Source organism: Notamacropus eugenii, chromosome 7, assembly GCF_028372415.1.
Source record: "Notamacropus eugenii isolate mMacEug1 chromosome 7, mMacEug1.pri_v2, whole genome shotgun sequence".
Taxonomy (NCBI): domain Eukaryota; kingdom Metazoa; phylum Chordata; class Mammalia; order Diprotodontia; family Macropodidae; genus Notamacropus; species Notamacropus eugenii.
Window position 1 is genome coordinate 55,582,652 of NC_092878.1, and position 21,769 is coordinate 55,604,420.

Consider the following 21,769-nt stretch of genomic DNA (forward strand, 5'->3'; position numbering starts at 1 on the left):
CAGCTCTCTCTGAGGTGGCCAAAAACTGGAAATCAAGGGGATGTCCATCAATTGGGGAATGGCTGAACAAATTGTGGTGTATGAATGTAACGGAATACTATTGTGCTATGAGAAATGATGAACCGAAAGACTACAGAGAGGCCTGGAAAGATTTATATGAACTGACACTGAGTGAAAGCAGCAGAACCGGGAGAACTTTGTACATAGTAAAAACCACAGCGTGTGAGGAATTTTTCTGATAGACTTAGCCCTTCACAGCAATGTAAGACCTAAAACATTCCCAAAGGACTCGAGGCAAAATGCCATCCACATCCAAAAAAGAATTATAGAATTGGAATGCAGAACGAAGCAGAATATTTTCTCTTGTGTTATGTTTTGTTTTGCTTTGTTTTCTCATTCATTTTAATTCCCCTATGCAACATGACTAATGTAAAAATCTGCTTAACAACAACGTATATATAGAAACCATATAAGATTGCATGGCATCTTGGGAAGGAAGGGGAAAGGGAGGGGGAGAAAAATCTAAGACTCATGGAAGTGATTGTAGAAAACTAAAAATAAATAAATTTTAAAAACAAATTATAAGAAACTAAACAGGGGTTTATATTTGCTCTTAGAAGCAAGACACCTGAAAAAGTAGGGGAATTACAATCAGATCTGAGCTTAAGAAAAATTACTTTCGCATCAGTGTGCACAGGACGCACTGGAATGGAGAAAAGAAAGACTTGGGCCACAGAAGCCAGGATGTTATTGACAAGATGTGACAAATGGTTGGTTATGTGAGGCGAATAAAGGTAAGAAAGTTCAGAATAATGTTGAGGTTACAAACCTAGAAGACAGAAAAGATGATAGTATCTTCAAAAAAAAAGAGGGAAGTTTGGAAAAAGGGGATGGGTTTGGGAGTTCAGTTTTGGACATGCTGAATTTGAGGTGTCAATGAGATATCCAGTCGGAAATGTCCAATATACAACTGGTAACGTGGGACTGAAACTCAGGGGAAAGACTGGGGCTGGATATGTAGTTCTGGCAGTCATCTATATATGGATGATAGTTAAACCCATGGGAATTAATGAAGTTACCAAAAGAAAAAGTACAGGAGGAAAAGGAAAAAGGACCTAGGACAGAAGTTTGGGGAACCCCCATAGGTAAGACAGGAAAGGAAACTGAGGAGTGGTCAGACAGGTGGGAGGAGAACCAGCAGAGTGTGGTATCATGAAAACCCATACAGAACACAGTATCCAGCAGGAAAGGGTGATCAATAACGTCAAGTGCAGCAGAGGTCAAGGATAAGGACAGAGACGACCTTCAGATCTGGCAACTAAGAGATTTCTGGTAACTTTAGAGACAGCAGTTTTATGTGAGTGATGAGGTCAAAAGTCAGATTTCAAGGAGTTAAAGTGAGAGGACAGCAAATCGAGGCACCAAGTACAGACAGCTTTTTCAAAGAATTTCACTGAGAAAGGGAAAAGAAATATAGGATGAAAGCTTGAGGGATGGGAGAGAATAGGGAAAGTTTTTTTAAGGATGTGGGTATAGATTTAAGCATGTTGAAAAGCAGGAGGTAAGGAAAAATAGGGAGAGGTTGAATATTCAATAGAGAGAGGAAGACTGAGAATGCCACCTTCTGGAGAAGACAGAACAAAAGATGGGAACAGATGTAAATATAAAGGCCACAGGAAAAAGAAAGGGCCCTTTCTTTTTCAAAGATCATTTTTGAAATAAACATGATTCAGTCTGGCTTAAATATGCCACAGTCAAATGAAAAACTAAATTGGAAACCACAAAGAGAGAACATAGCAGTTTCTGGCAGCAATCAATTTACGACTTAATATGGGAGCAAAGATATTATGAAAATAATGCTTACCTGATAAGATCTGATGGGGTATCACGGCCTTTGGCTTCATCATCCTGCCGGACTTCACAGACACGGCTAAACACAGACACTGTCTTCTGAGAACTAAGGATAACAGAGTAAAGCGATAAGTCTACATTTGTTTGGCGAGAATAAACAACTTTCAATCAGACAACAAGCTTTTACTAAGTGATGACTGTATCAAGCACTGTGCTACATAACAGAAATATCTCTCAGGCACCGCAGGTAAATAACCTTCCTTCACATTTCTTCTCCCATAATTCTTCCCTTGACCCAAGATGCAGCTTTCTTATATGCCTAATGCAGCCTAAGAAAATCTGCATGAGGAAAGTCATCAGGAACAATAACATAATCCCACAATCCCTAGCCCCATGCTATCATCCAACAGCATTTCTGTCCCACTGCAGTGCTCAGCTCTTACTGGCACTATATAATCTTACAAATGGACGAAAATAGCAACACTTCTTCTTGTGTAGGCAGAAGACAGAATGATCCTTCTTCTAAACATAACCTTATGAGAGCTACTGTGTACAGAAACACAGAAACAAAAAAAGAAGCTCAAGTACTCCTGTGTTCAATCTATTTGTAAAGAAACCATATCCCACAATCTAGTTTTTCCTACAGATCAAGATTTTCATCTGTTTGGGTATGCTTTTAAAACAAGATAAACATATACTAATACCATCACCAATAACGCATATTAACAACCACTTCCTTTCATTCCAATCTCTTCCTTTGTTACACTCCCACCCTTGCTCTCTGTCCCACACTCTAAGGTTTTCTCTAACTTTAGAAATAAATTAAATTGTACATGCAGACCAACAATAAGCGACATCTGGAATACAATACCACAACTACAGAGTAAAACAAATGTTTTTTTCTCCACTGTAAGACTATAGATTTATAAAGGGTATTTAGCAGAAAATTCTAAAGTAACATATAAACCACACCCAGAAACATTAAGTTCATTTTACAGGAAGAGATATTAAGTCCAGAGTGATGAAATTCTTTTTTCCAGAATATGTAGCAAACAAGAGGTAGGAACAGGATTGTATCAAAGAACTTGCTCTGTCATGCTTTAAGCAGTGCTACTGGAATTTAATGTTCAGTAGTATTATAGTCAGTAGCAGATGAGACTTTTATACCCTCCGATAGCCACCAGATGGCAAAGCTCTACTACACAGGCTGGAATCTAAAGATACTGTCACCCTCAAGGCATCATAGCAAGAAAGAGCCAAGACCACACGACGCTCCACCACCACCACCACCACCACCACCACCACCACCACCACAACCACAACCCAGCACAACACAGCTATCAGTCTGGGACACTAACTCCAACGATCTTCTCTAAGAGCCAACAATAACAAGATCAAGAACGATACACCACCAAACTGCAGTTAGTTTGGGACACTCACTAGAAATGATCTCATATAATGTGTGTTCGTCCTTCGTTGCCAAAGAAGACCACGCCATCAGAGAGATAATGACATGACTTGTACTGGACTTTGTTTTGAGCGAGGGAGGCCTGTGCAGGTCACCAGCCTCACTTCTCCTCCAGAGCCATCTGAATCCAGTGACCAGATATTCATCAGGATGACTGGAGATGACCCAGGATGAGGCAATTGGTCAAGGTCACACAGCTCGTGAGTGTCCAGTGTCTGAGGTGAGATTTGAACTCAGGTCCTCCTGACTCCTGCACTGGTGCTCTATCCACTGCACCACCTAGCTGCTTCAATCTTATATAATGGCTACCAGCTGAAAGCCATAAGGGACAAAGCCCATAAGACCCTCTAGAAGACCACCCAGCTGTCTCCTGCCACACATTAGAGCCCCGCCAAGGCTAAAGAGGCTCAGGATGAGGATTCTAATATGATTACTGGAGCAAATTTTTAAAAATTGTTTTTGTCAACATTTTAGTCAAGAATTAGCAGACAAAACACTGGTCTTATAAGAGTATTAATGAAAAAAACTGTGACATTCAATCTTTCCTCCTACAAATCCTTTCTTCTAGGTTTCATTTTAATTTTTTTCTACTATCGATAAATCATCTTTTCCTTCATTACCAGTGGCTCTGTATGAGACTGCTCTGCATAGCAACAAGCTCTGGTTACCTGGCAACAGACTCAGCAACAGCAGTGGATCCATTTTTCTTTTCACCACTTATAGGCTCTGAACAAAAACACAGGCAAGGAGGGAAGGGAGAAAAATAGAGAAATAATCCAGTTAGTATCATACCTAAAAACCTCCTTATTCTTCTACTCTTTCTTCCCCCACTCAGCAGTAGGAAGAAATAGGAATAAAGAATAGGAACAGAAGGAAAAAATCATTAACTATGATTTAACAATACAAGCATTCCCCATTCCTAACAATCCATATCCTCACTGTTGTGAACTAAGTGGACATAACCAAAAATATTATATGAAATTACTTAGCTGCAGGTTCTAAAACTGTCACCTACATATCTCTAAATCAGGGGTCCCTTAACCTGGGGTTTGTTCATTTTTTTAATATCTACCTTTTTAAAGTTAAATATTTTTAAATTTTAATTTGGCTTCAAATATAAATCATTGTATTTCAATATAATTGGTTTCCTTTGTAATTTACATATTTTATTCTGTGCATTTTAAAATATTATTTTCAGGTGTTCATAAGCTTTACTAGACTGTGCAAAGGATCCATGACACAAACAGGTTAAGAACCTCAGATCTAAATAAAGATAAATTGAGTAATTAAAATAATATTTCACCTTTGTATAATGTTTTAAAGTCTGAAAAGCACTTCACAAATATTAACTTCTCAAATATTATCATCAAAACTAAGCAGCAGAGATGAGGAAGGCGAGGCTCAGAAAGATTGCCTGACATGGCTAAGTTCACTCAACTAGTGTCTGGGGTAGGATTCAGATACAGGTCTTCCTGAATTCCTGACTCCAAGTTCAATGACCTAGCTATTCCGCATTCTGCCTCTCCCTGAGATGGTAGTCATGATACCATAAAAATCATCCACATAGAAACTGGAGTCCCTAAGAACAATAAAACAACTTAGTCATATGAAAAAATGCTCTAAATCATTATTGATTAGAGACACGCAAATTAAAATGACCTTGAAATATCATTTCATACCTATCACATTGGCTAAAATGAATGAAAGGGAAAGCAGCAAATGTTGGAGAGGAGATAGAAAAATTGGGACACTAAGTCATTATTGGTGGAATTGTGAACTGATCTAACCATTGCGGGGAGCAATCTGGAATTGTGCACAGACAGTTATTAAACTGCCTACCCTTTGACCCAGCAATATCACCACTAAGTCTACTTCCAAAGACGACTGGGAAAGAGGAAAAGAACCTCTATGTTCTAAAATATTTATAGCAGCTCTTTTGTGGTGGTAAACAACTGGAAAATGTAGTTACGGTATATGATTTGGATAGAATACTACTAAGCTATGACAAATAACTAGCTCGGTCATCTGAGAAAAACAGGGAAAGACTTGTACGAGATAAGGAGGAGCGAAATGAGCAGATCCAAGAGAATGCTGTATACAGTAACAGCAACAGTTTTAAGAACAACTTTGAGTAAGTTACTTTAACTATTATAAATATCCAAATTCACTACAAAGGACACATGCATCCAGAGAAAGAACTAACAAACAGAAGTATATATAGAATGATTTTATGTTTATATACATATTTGTGTCTAATGGCAGCCATCTCTGGGAGGAGGAGGGGAGGAAGGGGAAAGTGGAGGGAAGAAAAAAGGAAAAACAATTATGATAACTTCAATATATATTTAAAGGGAATAACAAGTTGTACAATCACCTCTTTTTACCGTACTGTGTTATGAAAATGCTTGTTTTATTCCGTAAATTAAAACTTTTTGTAAAAAACAATTTTTTTTTAAAAGAAGAAGAGTGAGCAACTTGAAAAGTGGTTTGGATAATCCAAGTTCAGCTGAAAAATCTGAGGAGTAATAGGGAAGATTACTTACCAACTATGAGTTTTATTATTTTCATCGTTTATAAATGAGATACAAACATTCATGGAGACTGACTTAACTTGTGTTCCAGTGACTATGATCTCTGACAGTAGAAACAAAAGGCAGAAAGCTCCACGTCCTTCCCTAACCCTTCTCCATTGCAGTGCCTTCCCTCTGTTCTCTCCTGTTTATCCGGTATATTGCATCTGTTTGCAGGCTGTCTCCCCTATTAGACTGTGAGCTCCTTGAGGGAGCCTCTTTATTGTATGATGTAAGGGAGCACAGAGTAAGAGCAGGAAGGAACCTTAGGGATTATCTTAGTCTCACTCCCTCATTTTACCGTTAGAGTAGAAGGCAGCAGAGCCAGGACTCAAGCCTAAGTCCTTTGACTCTAAATCTACTCTCCTGGAGCATCATTTTGCCCCTGGTTCCAGCCCTAGGCTTGGATTTCAACGAACTGCAGTACAATTCCAATCTGTTAACTGGAATGAGTGACCAAGAGCCTTTTCTTTGGCCTCAAAACTTTTGCCTTTCAAGTCTATAAACTTCCCTGGTAAACAGATCCCCAACTCAAGGCATGTGCCTACAAGGACCCAATACCGTGGAAACAGCACTAGAATCCAGAAGAAACTGAACACTGTAATTAGTACCATGTTCGATAAACACATCTGCTAACTCGGTTAAGGACTCGATATTCTACAACTATTAGAAAAAATGGAAAGCAATCTGAGAGAATTTGAAGATTTCAAGCCATGTTCCATAATGTGCTCAAAATGGGTGCAGAACCAACACAGAAAAGGTTATATTAAACACATCAGAGAAGGAAGTGATAAGGCATTTTCACAATTGGAAGGGAGGGAAGTTTTTGACCAAACACGGGATAGAAATATTACAAAGTAAAAGAGAGAGGTGTTATTGTATAAAATTGAAAGGGCTTTTGAACAAACAAAAGCAATGCAGGCAGAATCAGAACAAATAACTATTTGGGGGAAAAAATCTCTGCAGCAAATATCTCTGATGAGGTGCTGACATCTAAACTACAGAGAAAATCGGTACAAACAGAAAATAAGACTCATCTTCCAGTAAATAAATGGTCAAATACTATGAATAAGAGGTCTGCAAATAAAGAACTCTGAGGCTACCAACAATCACCTGAAATCTCTAAGCGTAAGAAAAACGCAAGTGAAAACAGCTCGGAAGCTCTATTCCACACCCTTCAGACGGGCAGAGAGAACCAAAAACGGAAAAGGAAAATTGCTGGAAGGGCCACGGGAGAACAGGCACGTTAATTAATGCACTGCTGGTGGAACTGGGAAGTTGTCAAGTCAATCTGGAAAATAATTTGAAAAATATATCCAAAAGATAAAAACTGTGTATACCCTTTGATCCAGTGTAAAACAAACAAGAAAGAGCACTAGGTTTAGGGGCAGAGGGCCTGGGTTCAAGTTCCAACTTTGCTACTAACTACCTGTGTTGCAAATTATTTAACCCAAGGTACTATTAAATTCTATGATCCTATGACTTTTGAAAGTACAGGGTTGATATGGCTTCTTGGGTTCAGAGATTTGCCACATCTAATCCCTAACAACCTAATATTCTCCTTCTGCCAATGCCACTCTATCCTGGTACCCATCTTCAATGCCTACTTGCCCTAGGACCTACATCTCCATACATCCCAATCAGAAAATACTTTCTAGTTTTAAAAAAAATCCTAACAAAGGAAAAGAAACTATACAAAAAGAGTAAGACAAGGTAAATGAGCAGCAAACTATCTATTCTCATACTGTCTATAGTCTCATACTAAGTGATCCTAAATTGTTCTATCTCACTATAATTCCTCAGTCCTCATGTGTCCCATACTGATTCACTCTTGACCTAGAACTCCACTCAGCTCATTCAATTCCCTTGTGGTCTCAAACGAAAATACTGTCTTTTCTCCTTGAAAGATGCCATGCTAATTTTATGATGTTCCCATATCATCCCACAAGGGCATTATGGCTCTAGTTTATTCACATTCCATCATACCAGGTTCACTATCAAATAACTAGGGAGTTTTTGATTGAATAATCAAGAATATTTAGTACTTCTAGTATACTATTACTTAATGACCCAAATCAAAGTATGAAAATGCAACCATTATAGACAGCATTCCCAGTGCTTCAATAATGAGGAAATTCATCCCAACACAAAGTCACCTCTCCCCAAAATTCACACTAGCTAATCTTTCTACTGTTAACACTGCTTAGGAAAAAAAGGGAGTTTGCATGATATATCCTTATACTGTTAGAGATCATCAGTGTGCTGGTTAGTTTTGCTGAACTTTAAAAAATTGTTTTTAATTTTTGTTCTAAGGCAAATTCAGAGGGAAAGGAGAAGGATGTACTAAGAGAAGATTATGATATTAAAAACAAAAAGCATCAATAAAACTGAGAAAAAATTTAAAAAGAAAGAGGGAGTGCTAAGAATAGCCAAGATTATTGCTTAATTGGGTCAATAATACAAAATACCAAAGGGGCCAGAAACTTTTCATAGCTTACCCAGATATGCATAAAAAGATAACTTCCTTTCCAAACTAAATTGCAAGGACTCTTCACTCGCCTCAGTCTCAGGGCTCACCAGTTTCATTTTCAGACTCAATTTTTCATCCACTTCTGGGACAGCTCTGGAATCCCCTTTTTCACTTTCATCAGTAACATCGTTGGACCCCACAGAACTTTCAGCCATGACATCACTGGCTGCTAAGGGGCTCTCTGAATAGCTGTCCACAACTGAAAGAAAGGAAGGAGGAGGAAGAAGAAAAAAACCCCACTAAAGCACACACATTAAATACAGCCTCTCAGGGTCTTCCATTTGCCTCTGCAATTCCACAGGTCTGCAAGATCCAAGCTGTTGTACCTAGAAGAGATCCTGTCACAAATATCCACAACTACACGCTGTCATTGACACCTGGTCTTAAGAGGAGCAACAGGATTCAGTTCCACTTCCACATCTGGATTTAGGATGCTGCATAAGCCCTCAGCCAAACCACATCTGCCAGCATCAGGCATAGGTAGCAGGAAACTCCAGACGGCATGACAGTTACCTCCCAGCACTGACTAGAGAAAACAAATAGATTAATGTAGAACGCTACTGCGCTGCTGAAGAGGAGCGAGCTACCTAACCATCCCTGCCTGTCAAGCAGAAGTATGACATGCACATGGTGTTGCCCAGGAACACATCTGTGAGCTTTAATGTCCCTGCCTAAAACCGAGCTTTCTCTCTTTTCAGGCAGTCTGGTAAACTCTCCTCCCTCCTTTTCCGATGCTCATTCTAACTTTTCCTTTTCTCCAGTGTTCCACACAAGGTAGCTGCTTACTCAATCAATGAATGACTAAAACATTTATGAAGCACTTACTATGTGCCCAGCCCTCTGCTACATTTTGGGATTGCAAAGTCTCCTGCCCTCAAGATTACAGCAATGTTTAATTTTTTTTTTTTTGGTAGTTGACTCCCCTCTACACCTTGATTATCTTCTGTGAAAAAGCAAGCACGGTCAACTTCTACTATACAAATGGTATATTGTTTAAAAGGTCAAAAAAATTATCAAAATGTAAGAAACTGGAAATTGTCACCAGATCCTCAATGGGACTAGAATGAGACTATGAAGATCTGCAGTCAGTCACATTCTTTAAAGTTTACTCCTGAAGCAAGAAGAATAAATGATATAACCCAGTCCCAATTTCTTCGCTGGTCCTAAGGATATCCTTTTTATAAAGGATGACACCTCAGAGTTTCTAGCTCAAAGAGTGTCAGTTTCATATCACTCATCAATAGGAGTACTGTATCTCCTTGGACCTAATTTAAGATGCCCAATCAAAGGTGGAGTTGTGTTGGTCAATGGTGGGATAACATCATCTTCCTTAGGCAAAGTGAAATGAAATGGTGTTTCTGAAAAAGACAGACACAAAATAAGCAATAAAAGAGTAAACTTTAAAGGAGGCCGACTGGGAACCATTCTATTCCCTTGTCCCCAAATTCTCCTCCCGTCATACCATTCCCAGGCGTCATGTCTCCTTCGTAATTTCCATTTCCTCACCATATTGTCTTACAACCCTTAGATGAATATAGATGAATTTAAGCAATGACTGTATAGGCAACTTTATCCTAGAAACTACCCCATAACCTGTTCTGCTATTCAACTACCAACTATTAACTTCTTTCATTTTGTGGCTTATTTGTTGTTAACTTTTTAAGAACTCTTTTTTCAAAGCAAGTCTTTAATGTTATAAAGATACACTAGAAAGTGTCTCTTCTCTCCTTTTTCCAAACTAATTCTCACCTTTTAGGAAAGACAAGTACTAAAATCAGAGGCCTTGGCTTTAGAAATACCTAGCACAGTGTGTCCTGCACATAGAAGGAGATTAATATTAGGGAAAAGAAATTAAGCTGATCTTTTCTTGAATTATTTAAATCTTAAAATCCCACCCCCAAAAAAATCATAGCAAAGAGGATTACACTGACAGACCTAATATCATCCCGTCTAAGTAAGAGAGAGTCTCCAAAATACACTTAAACTGTGAGAGCAACAAAACGTTCAGTATTTTACAATTTGCATAAAAGTAGCATTACTGTTACAAAATGAAACTAAATAGATCATTTAATAAAATTTCCTGCCTAAAGCATAACAGTCCTCTATAACATTCCTGACAAGCTGCCTGCATTCCCTGTTCTTACAGAACTAAGCGATTCCTTTGTACAGCCTCGTTTCCATTTTTGGTATGCCCTCTTTTCATTCCATAATCAGTAAGTTCTCTATAAGTCACACTGCTGTCTGAGGCTTCTCCTCCTTATCTTCTTCATCAAGATTGTTCACACATACCTTTTAAAAACTCTAACGAGCTCAATGACCAGCCATGAAGCAAGACGGGAGAGCTAATGCATTCAGGTAGAAGAATAAGACATATATTTTTTAGACGTGACAAATGTGAGAAGTTGTTTCGTTTGACTATGCATCTTTGTTACAAGGGTCTTCTTTTTCTTTTCTTTTTGGTGGGGGGATGAACAGGAAGAAAATAGTTTTATGGATTGAAAAAAATTATTTAAAAATTTTTGTTCTTCATTTCCTATTTCTCCTAAATTGAGTGACTTTGCTCAGTGGGTGTCAATCCATGACAGTATACTTATCTTCACCAAACTTCTTCCAATCTAATTCTCCTCAAGTCTAGGTTACATATGATATTCCATTGAGTGTTCTCTCCCTGGTAATTCTAAGATGTTCTATGTTCTATCAACGTTTTCAGTGTTTCTACTTCATTTATCAATTCTACCTTGCTCATCTAAATCTGAATCTGAGTAAGATTCCTGTGAACTTTCTCCATCTTGTGAAAAGCTAAACTATTGGTAAAGCAAATAAAGAAAGCCCAATTCAAATGCCACTCCTCTGTGAAGCTGAGGTACTGCTAACTTACTGTCCAGCCTAGTTAACTTTTTCCCCCAAATATGTTATATCCTATAACTAAATCTAGATTATATCTATAAGACTGTGTTTATTTACTGGTGTTAAGATCTCAATTTTATTATTTTCCACACCCTGCACAATGTTCTACAAATATCTGAGGTCATGAATTATCAATCCAGTCTTTCTTTTCATTTGTTTTGCAGTCCCCTCCACTGTTATCTGTATTTCTATGCCACATCTATCATTCTCTATCGTATCCTATTCAGTGGGTATATCTGTACACTGTTCTCAAATGAGCAAATCTCCACACAAGTATATTCTTTCTAGTCCTTATGAGATCTACCTTTAGTTAAGATGCAAACAGCTCAATCCTCTTCTCTAACATTAATAGCCACCTGTTCACTTCCTGAATTCTCCTCTTCTAAATTCCCAATTTCCTGACAAATCTTTGGCCCAGAAATCTCTCTGTGTCTCTGTGTCTGTGTCTGTGTCTGTGTGTCTGTCTCTCTCTCTCTCTTTCTCTCTCTCTCTCTCTCTCTCACACACACACACACACACACACACACACACACACACACACACACACACACACACACCCCTTTCTTTTGTCTTTAACCTCCTTGGGGCATACATATATATTTTAAGCACACATATACACGCACATATACATACACACACACACACACACACACACACTTGTGTGTGTGTGTGTGTGTGTGTGTGTGTATTCCCCTAAGGAGGTTAAAGAAAGGTCCCATACACAGCAAAATATTCATTGAAGCCCTTTTTGTGGTGGCAAAGAAATGAAAACAACATAGATCCCCACTGACTGGAGAATGGCTAAAAACAATTATGGTACATGAATGTAATGGAATATTACATAATAAAAAATACAGAAATGGAGAAGACTTACATGAACTGACAGAAATCAAAGTAACAGGACCAGGAAACCTTACACATAATGACCACAATAATATAAATGGAAAGAATCAAAAAAAGCCCGGAACACTGTCATTAGAACGACTGCGTAGCCTGACCCTGGAGAACAGGTAAGAAAACGTGGCTCCCTTTCTTCTTGCGTGGGTGGGGAACCGCAGAAACACCGCATATAGTACCAACTATGGTTTCCTGGTTGGTTTTGAGCTGCCTTTTTTCCTTTTCCTTTTTATCCATTGTTACAAGGGATAAACTGCTAGGCAGGGAAGGCAGGCATGGGCTACACTGAGAAAAGAAGGTATAATTAAAAGGCTGTGGCGAGTGATCAGATATGGGGACGAGAAGGAAGAGTCAGAGATGAATGAAAAGCTAAACTTCTATGAAGTGACAGTATCAACCAAACTACCAGAGAAGTACTTTACAGAGCTAGGGAAAGAAAACAAAGGCCAGGACTCTCAAGAGAATGCAAGGACCTAAAACACTCCCGAAGGACTCTTGAGGCAAAGGCCATCCACATCCAGAGGAAGAACTGTGGAATAGGAACACAGAATGAAGCAGACTATCTTCTCGTGTGATGTTTTGTTTTGGTTTGGTTTTTCTCATAGTTTCTCCCATTCGTTTTAATTCTTCTGTGCAACATGACTAATGCGAAAATGTGTTTAATAAGAATGTATGTGTAGAGCCCACATAACACTGCAAGTCGTCTCAGGTCGGGGGAGGGAGGGAGAGAAAATTTAAATCTTAAGGAAGTGATTGATGAACACTGAAAAGAAATTAATTAAATTAAAAAACAAACAACAACAACAAAAAGAATCTCAGGAGAAATTATGAAAAAAAATTGAGAAAAAAAAGACAGTTAATAGTACCACACCTTGAATTATACTACAAAGACAGGGTCATCTAAGTAATTTGGTACTAGCTTAAAAAAGAGATCTTGATTCTTAGAACAAATTAGATACTTAACATACAGAAGCAAATAAACGGTGGTAGAGTGTTTGAAAAGCTCCAAGACGCCAACTAACAGGGTAAAGATTTACTATCTGACAAAACTGCCATGAAAAATACAAAGTCGTCTAACAAAAATTAGGCACTGGCCTCCACCTCACACCATAGAGTCTCACACTAGTCCAAATGAACATGGCTTATACACCACCAATGACATAACAAATTAGACAAGCAAAGAAGAAATTAACTTTCAGATTTATGGTGATGGGAAAAGTTCGTGCACGATCAAACAAGGATGGAGAGGTGATATCACAGAAGACTGAAGAGACAACTTTACTCCACGAAAACTTTAAAGTTTTTATGTAAAGAAAACCAATGCAGTTAAAGTTACAAGAGAACCAAGTATAACTAGGGAAAAAAATCTTTGCAGAAAGTTTCTCTGATACAAGTCTCATTTCTAACATATATATGGGACTGATTCAAATCTGTAAGAACAAGAGCCAAAATGGTCAGAAACGACAAAGTTATCAAATGAAGAAATCTAGGCCATAACAACCACAAGCAAAATTTGAATTAAGCAGTGGTGTCAAGTAGGATCCTTACGGGCCACATTGTGATTTAGAAAATCATAAATTGGCATCATCTATATTGTACAGTACTTTTACTTTGTTAAACATTTCCCAAGTATGTTTTAATTTGGTCACCGCCTCACTAAGGACTAAGCAGTCTACAAGTTACAAATATGGCACCTCTGAATTAAAGAAACTCTAAGGTTCCATATAACACCCATCAAATTGGCAGAAGACAGATTATTTCATTAATTCATTATTGAAGGGACTACAGGAAAACAAGCAAACTAATGCACTGACGGAAGAGCTGTGAATTGGTCCAGATATTCCAGAGAACACTTTGGAACTATGCCCCAACAATCAATAAGCTGAGCATGTGCTTTGAACCAGGGATACGTAAGGCCTATAAGCCCAAAGAGATCAAAGAAACAGGCAAAGGCCTACAACGGCAGCTCTGTCCAGAGCAGCAAACACTAGAAGCCAACAAGGCATCCTCCCCCTGGGAAGTGTTACACAAATACGCAAACAAATGTTCCAGAAAACGACTGCACCGTAAGAAACGGTGAAATGGGCAGTTTCAGAGAAATCTGTAAAAACTCGAATTTACCGCTACAGAAGCAAATAAGGACTAAGAGGACAATTTACACAGTAACAACATTACTTTAAAAAAAACAGCTTCCCAAGACTTGAGAACTCTGATGAATGCAATTCAAAAGAAATAAATGTGAAGCATGTTATTCACCTCCTGCCTAAAGAGGTGAAGGCTCAAAATACAGAATGCGACATGTTTCTGGTCATGGCCAACAAGACAATCTGCTTTCCTTGACTACAAATATTTGCCATGATGATTTTTTTGGTTGCTGTTTAGGAGAGAAAATAAACGCTTGCTAATTGAACAAAAAACTGAGACGAACAGAGGAAGGGACAGACAGGGAGAAGCAACGGACAGCTTTGTGAATGCAGCACTGGAATTCTAGGGAGAGGTCAGAGATCTGACAGTCATCTGTGTACAGATAAAAAACATCGATATGAGAATGGATGAAAATTCAGAGAAAGAAAGAAGAGTGGAAACTTCTCTTACAGGGCAGGAGGATGGGGCAGGAGATGAAGAAATAGTCAAAAAAGGTGCGAGCAAAAGCAGAAGAAGGAAGTGCTACCGAAACATCAGGAATGGAAAGCATCAAGACGGAACAGGTAAAGAACCAATCAGTCAAAATGCGAGAGGGAGGGAAAAGATGAGGACTGCAGGGGGGAACCTTAAGACAGAAGTTTCAATGGAGAGGTGGGAATACAAACAGGCTATAGCAGGAGCCACTGCAGACTTCTCTTCTTGCTATTTAGTAATGAAAGGAAGAAAGAAGAGACAAGAGAACAGCTTGAGGGACTGCAGGATGGGAGACTGAACAGGACAAAGGAAAGAGAGTGATGGCACAACGGAATGAGATAAGAGAAGACGTGGGACACAACGAACCAAGGCCACACACAAAGGACTGAGCTTCAGCTAAAGCTAAAGAAGAATAAATCCTTGGGCATGGAGAAGTGAAAACATGAATAAGGACAGAGAAGCGAGGAGTAGGATCATGCCATGAGATTATAGATCATAGCATTACTTCAAATCGATGGGGATGCAGAGGTCATCTAGTCCAAACACCCTCGTTTTACAGATGAGGAAACAGAGGTCTGTAAGCATTAAATTACTTGTCAAAGCCGTTAAATAGCTAGTAAGTAGATCAGGTCCTCTTCACTGTACTATGTCGCCAGTTGGTCAAACAGGTTTTTAAAGTGGTTTACTGTGTATCAGGCACTCTAAGTTCTGTGAATAAAAATAAAGGCAAAAATGTCTTCTCTGCTCTCAAGGAGCTCATTATAATGAGGGAGAGAATAAGAAAATAATTATGCACATACAAGATATACACAAGATAGAAGGTAATCTCCGAGGGAAGGCTGAATCTTGAAGGAAGTCAGCAGCAAGGAGGCGATGGTAAGGAAGGAAGGCACTGCAGGTGTGGGGGAGAGCAGTACAAAAGCACAGGGATTGGTGTATACACAAGGTAGGGCAGTATAAATAGATCATAAGAGTAAAGAACAAAATGTAGTAGAAGACTGGAAAGGTAAGAAAACATCAGACTCTGAAATGCTGTAAGCACCAGAGATTTTTTATTTGAACCTACAAGTCAAATGGGGGTCACTGAAGTTTAATGAGGGAGGAGGGGGATAACATCATGAGATCAGCACCTTATGAAATCACTGGCAGCTGAGTGGAGGATGAAATGGAATGCGGAAAAGACTTCAAGTAGGGAAACCACCTGGAGGGCTATTCCAATAATCTAGGAAAGAAAATGTGGTGAAGGTCTGTAGGCACTAGGTGAGTTAACAAAGGACACGTTATAAGGACATGTTATAAAGGCAGCAACAACACACTTTGCCAACAGACTGGATACACGGAGTGCAAGTAAAGAACTGAGAACAATACCGAGGATATTGTACAAGCCTGCCCTCCAGAGTAAAAGGGCAATTGAGAAGAAGTATGGATTAGGGGCCTTGGTGGGGGAGGGGTGCAATCTCCTGAATTTAAATGAATTTAAAAAAAGATGAGGTTATTTCTTGAGAGGGGAAAGAAAGATTGGAATTGAAGGCTTAAGGGGAAATGAGAAGTTTTAGAAGAGTCACTGCAGTCCAAGTCATGATCAATATGGGATGGATAAAAGGCCTGTTACTCAGCAGCAAGGGTCCAATACAGACTAAACAGAACACACATTCAGGGAATGCAGTCCATAAGTCCGGATGCTTTCTTCCCGAAGGTTTCACTTACTAGAGAACAGGAACAGAAGAGGCAAAAAAACGGAAGGAGAGCTAAGCATTGATGGGGAAGAAACGGTGGAAGAGCTAAGGGCCTATCAGCTCAAGGCTTGTTGAACTGGCTGACAATTTAATCAAGCTGGCCCAAAGAAGAAAGTCGGACCAGAATAACATGGATGACATGGGAGAATGAGAAAGAATGGAGGGATCAAAAATCAGAATATTTCAGTTAGGATCTAAGAAATCATCTACCACATGGAAGCTAACGTCTCCATGAGACAAGGAATATTAAAACAAAGTCAAAAGACTGAAAAAAAGAAGAAAATGTAAGGTATCGAATGGCCAAAAAAAAATGACTTGAAAAGCAGATCCAGGACAGAGAATTTGAGAAGTCACTGGACTAAGGAGAAAACATGCTACTTACCTCTTGAGAGGCAACAAAATGAGATGATTTTTTCTGATGCGGCCAATATGGAAATTTGTTTTGATTAACTATATGTAATTTTCCCTTTAGACCTCAAGCAGGGGGAAAGAGTTGGTGTGGAAGGGTGAGAAGGCAGATTTCTGCTTGTTGAAATATATATCTGTGTATGTGTGTGTGTAATTTTTTTAAAACAAATTATTAGACTTCCTGAAAACCATGACCAAAAAAAGAAACAAAAAATGTTTCAAGAAAATCTATAAAAGAAACTATCCAAATTTCTTAGAACCATAGGACAAAATAAAAGTAGAAAGAATCCACCCATCACCTCCTGAAAAAAACCCAAAGGAAAACTCTCAGGAACATTATAGCCAAAACTTAGAGCTCTCACATAAAAGAAAAAATAATGCAAGCATGCAGAAAAGAGGAATTTGAGTCACCACTCAAAAGAAATGGAAAGTTTGGAAATATGATATTCCAAAAGGCTTATAAACAAGAATAACTTACTAGAAAAACTATCATTCTATAGTGAGAAAAACGAACTTTTAATAAAAGAGGACTTCCAAGCAATCCTAATGAAAAGACCAAACATTCCTTTGAAATTCAAACACAAGAGTTAAGAGAAACATAAAAAGAGAAACATGAACAAATAATTATAACTTCCCAATGACAAAACAAAAATGCTTACAATCTAAGATGAGGAGATAAAATAAGTAAACCCTCAGAACTCTATCACCATTGGGTTTTATAGAAGAATTCTAATGAAACATTATTTCTATTATAGCTTGATGATTTTAAAAGAATGGAAAAGAAAGAGAAAGAGGAATATAGTAAGGGAGGAAAGGGAGAGAAAAGCTAAGCAAAATCATCTCACATAATCCCGGTGCACAAGTAGAAATCTACAGAAATAAAGAGGAAACGGTGAATCTAACTCTCATCTCAACTGGTCAGAGGGAAGAATGCACACACATACATCCATAATTGGGTATAGAAATATACATTACTCAAGGGGGAAATAGGAGGGAAGGGGAGAAAGGGAGGAGGAATTAGAGGGAGAATGGATATTGGCAGGAATTATTCCTAAGAAAAAGGAGAGGGAAAGGAAAGGGAACAAGCATCTCTTAAGGACCCACTACATATCCCAAGCACTACATTAAGGGCTTGACAAATATTAGCTCATTTGATAAACAAACTCTAGGGATATAAAAAATATATATATTCATAGTTCTTTTTGTGGTGGCCCCCAAGGGTGGGCCCATGAATTAGGGAGGGATTCAACAAGTTATGAAATATAAATGCGATGGTGACACTGTGATATCACATATAAATCTGACAGTGTCCTATGGTGCTACAAGAAATTATGAAGAGATGATTTCAGAGATGATGGAATATACTACTCACCTCCTTACAGAGAGATAAAAGCACAGACATGAACGATGCAGACGTGTGTTTTATTTGACTGTAAGTGTGTGTAAGAGGGCTTCTCTTTTTTTTTTATTTTTTATTTTTTATTTTTTTTTATTTTTATTTTTTTAACGTTTAACAATCACTGCCATACAATTGCGATTTTATCCCTCCCCACCCACCCCCCACTACCTCCCTCCCTCCCCACGACTGCATACAATTCTGTATAGATTCTACATATACTTTCCTATTGAGTATATTTTCACTATAGTCATGCTATGTAGTCAGACTAAGATAAATGAAAGAATCCGTATAACAAATCAGAACATGATACACAAACAGATACACATACACAAACATGATCTGCTACATTATGTGAGTGACTTCCATATTTCTCTCTCTGAGTGTGGAAGGCATTTTGCCTTGAGGTCCACCATTGGGATTTTTTTTTTTTCAGAAGTTCTTGTGTTATTACAAAAATCTAAGTCTACCAGAAAAAACTCTCACACACTGTGGTTGTTGCTGTGCATAAAGTTCTCCTGGTTCTGCTCCTTTCACTCAGCATCAGGTTATATAAGTCCTTCCAGGCCTCTCTGAAGTCTTCTTGTTCATCATTTCTTATGGCACAATAGTACTCCATTACATTCATATACCATAATTTATTCAGCCATTCCCCAATTGATAAGAGGGCTTCTCTTGTTCTCTCTTCTTCAACTTTGGGGGTAAAAGAGAAAGCAGATTTTTGCTTACTGATTTTTGTAAAAGGGATAGTTTCAGGTATGATGAGTCTAAAATGGGACCAGTCCAGTGGGTAACAGTAGAGTGAAGGTAAAGTGGACCACGAATTCCAGGAACCATAAAATGTTAAAAGAATCAGCAATTTCGATATTGAAGCCCCCCAAGGAAATAGGAGAGAAAAAAAGACTAAGCATCAAAGCCACTGAAAAAGGTAGAAAAATGACCTATGTGCTGGCAGGTAACAGCTGTTGGAAGAAGCATGGCAGAACGAGAATCTGGAGGCAGGAATGAGAAGCAAGGACTATGCCAGGTTTTCCAGGCTCATGTGAGATGTGAGGAATAGGAAAGAGGAGCTAGAATTGAAGTGTGCTGCCAAAAATGTGGACTCGTCAGGGAAAAGCTAGATTTTAGTTAATGGCTAAAAGAATCAGAATGAAGGGGAGACAGTGTCATCTGTTTTTCTTTCTTCTGATGACTGGTATCCCTATCTCACCCAGGCCTGATTCCCATACTGACACATTCTGTTTTTCTGACTTAGCCCAGTTTGCCCCTCTGAGGGCTCATCATAATGGTGCCAGACTTCGTGTGAACAACTGACTCGGAGCTCCTAAATTCTAGTGCTCCATCAGCTTCTACGTCTCCCTAAAGGCAGAGGTTACAGCCTCCTCCAAAACCACCCAATCATGTAATTTCAAGAGTATGGTGAGCTCTCCAGTGAGGAAACTCCTGCCAGCAATACAAAACTGCAATGGGTCACCCACTTTTCGTTTTAGAGCACTGCCTGAGGCACCAAGAGGCTAACTGACTTGCCTGAAGTCACACAGCCAGTATGTGTCAGAGGTTAAAATGCAGATTTTGCTCATTCATTTGGTCAGTTCTTTGTCCATTACCAACTCACTGCCACTCAAAGGCTACACTGCAGAGAAAAGGAATATGAAGACGGGCAGGAGTAAATAAGGATGAGAGCATGGTAGGGAGAAGCAGCAGAAAGGGTGACCCAAACAGACCACAACGACCCACAGACAGTAATGATGACAGTCAGCATTCTGTAGGGCATGTGTATGATCAAATTAGGGGATTGGAAAATGGAGAGGTAAACTGCAGAAACAAAAAAAAAAGGGGAAAAGGAACAGAGGATTTCCTCAGCTGGGCAGAGGAAAGAAGAATACATCAAAAAATTGGGGGGTATTAAAAAACATATCAATAAAAATACACTTTTTCAAGAAAAGAAAATCTCCCATTTAGAACATTGATGACTAACATGTGCTTCTCTAATCTAGTCTACAGGTTCTGTTGTCACCAAGCAAGAACAGGTTCTGTGTCCTGTTCAGTCTGCCTCATTTCTACAAGCAGAATGAGAGTCTGAACGTATGGGTGAAGTTCTCCCAGATTTGTTTTCTGGAGTCAATACGATATTTCCTCATTCCTGAAGATTTTATAGCACAAAGGTTCCATTTATTATTCAATGAGACTCAACAAACACTTACTAAGCACATGTTATGAGCAAGGCACTGCCTTAGGCACCAGGTGAATAGTCCCTGTTCTCAAAAAATATAAAGAAGTGTTTTGTATTGAACATACAGCTCCAGGAGTCCAGGGTTTCTTTTCAGTCCTCCTCAGTATCGTTTTTTCTACTTTCGACCTCTTGACATTAGTTTAAACTCTTTTATTCCTGCTAGAAATTTATCTCTTTAATAAAATAAAGCAGCAGCACAAATGAAAAGCGATTATTTTGCTTACATGATCTCGACAGTGAGGGCCCAAAGTGGTGGGCTGCCTTGTGCCACAATGCTGCTGCTTTAGGGCCACGTGGCGCACCTCAACCCTAACGTAGCACAAAGTTGTAAACCTGGACAGCAACCTTAGGAAATGCATTGTAAAATAAAAATATCTTCAAAAACCTGCTCAACTCCAGTAGACATATGACTAGAAGTGACTTCCTGGCCTTCTTCTGATGTATTCAACAAGTTCCAACAAGAAGCTGCAGTCCAGCGGACTCCCAAATATTTAGAGTGCTACGGTCAGGGTCCAGGCCATAACAAAGTGCAGCATCATCAAGCGTTCACCTGACCACAGAAAGCATTTTCACACCAAGGGATGGGAAATCTTTTCATCACATATGTGTGTGTATCTATACTTCAGGTGTTCATTCTGACAGGTCACTGCTAATTTTAACTACTGCAAACATAAAATGTTTAAAGGCAGAGAAATCTGTGTTAAAACTTGGTTCTAAAAGCAGACTGTCAGGGCGAGCCAAGATGGCGGAGTAGAAGGATGGACCTGTTCTAGCTCTACCCCCATAGCCCATATTAAACAAATTCTAGAGCAGCAGAAGCCACAAAATGACACAGTGAAAGAGATTTCCAGCCCAAGACAGCCTGGAAGGCCGACAGGAAACATCTATCGCACTGGGCTAGGAGCAGAGCGCAGCCCAGTCCAGCCCTGGTCACGCTGAATGGCACAAACAGAACAGAAAAAGGTTTCAGGCATAGAATCACGGGCAGCAGCTGCGGTTCCCAGATTTCTCAACCCACAAACACCAAAAACAGCTTCAAAGGTCACGTGGGTGAGAGGGGAGTGGCTTCTGGCCCCAGGGCTGTGGCAGCCGCCACAGCAGCCATGGCTACAGTGTTCATTTTTGGAGCCCTTGGCCTAAAGACCCTGGGGGAA

At 39.1% G+C, this 21,769-nt stretch overlaps 1 protein-coding gene across 1 annotated transcript in view; it reads right to left on the bottom strand.

The window, feature by feature from the left end:
* LOC140514446 (TP53-binding protein 1-like) overlaps positions 1-21,769 on the bottom strand; it is a 131,107-nt gene that overhangs the window by 47,752 nt on the left and 61,586 nt on the right. Inside the window, 3 exon segments of the mRNA XM_072624839.1 lie at positions 1,865-1,957; positions 3,988-4,045; positions 8,388-8,618. Of these exon segments, the coding sequence (XP_072480940.1) occupies positions 1,865-1,957; positions 3,988-4,045; positions 8,388-8,618 (382 nt within the window).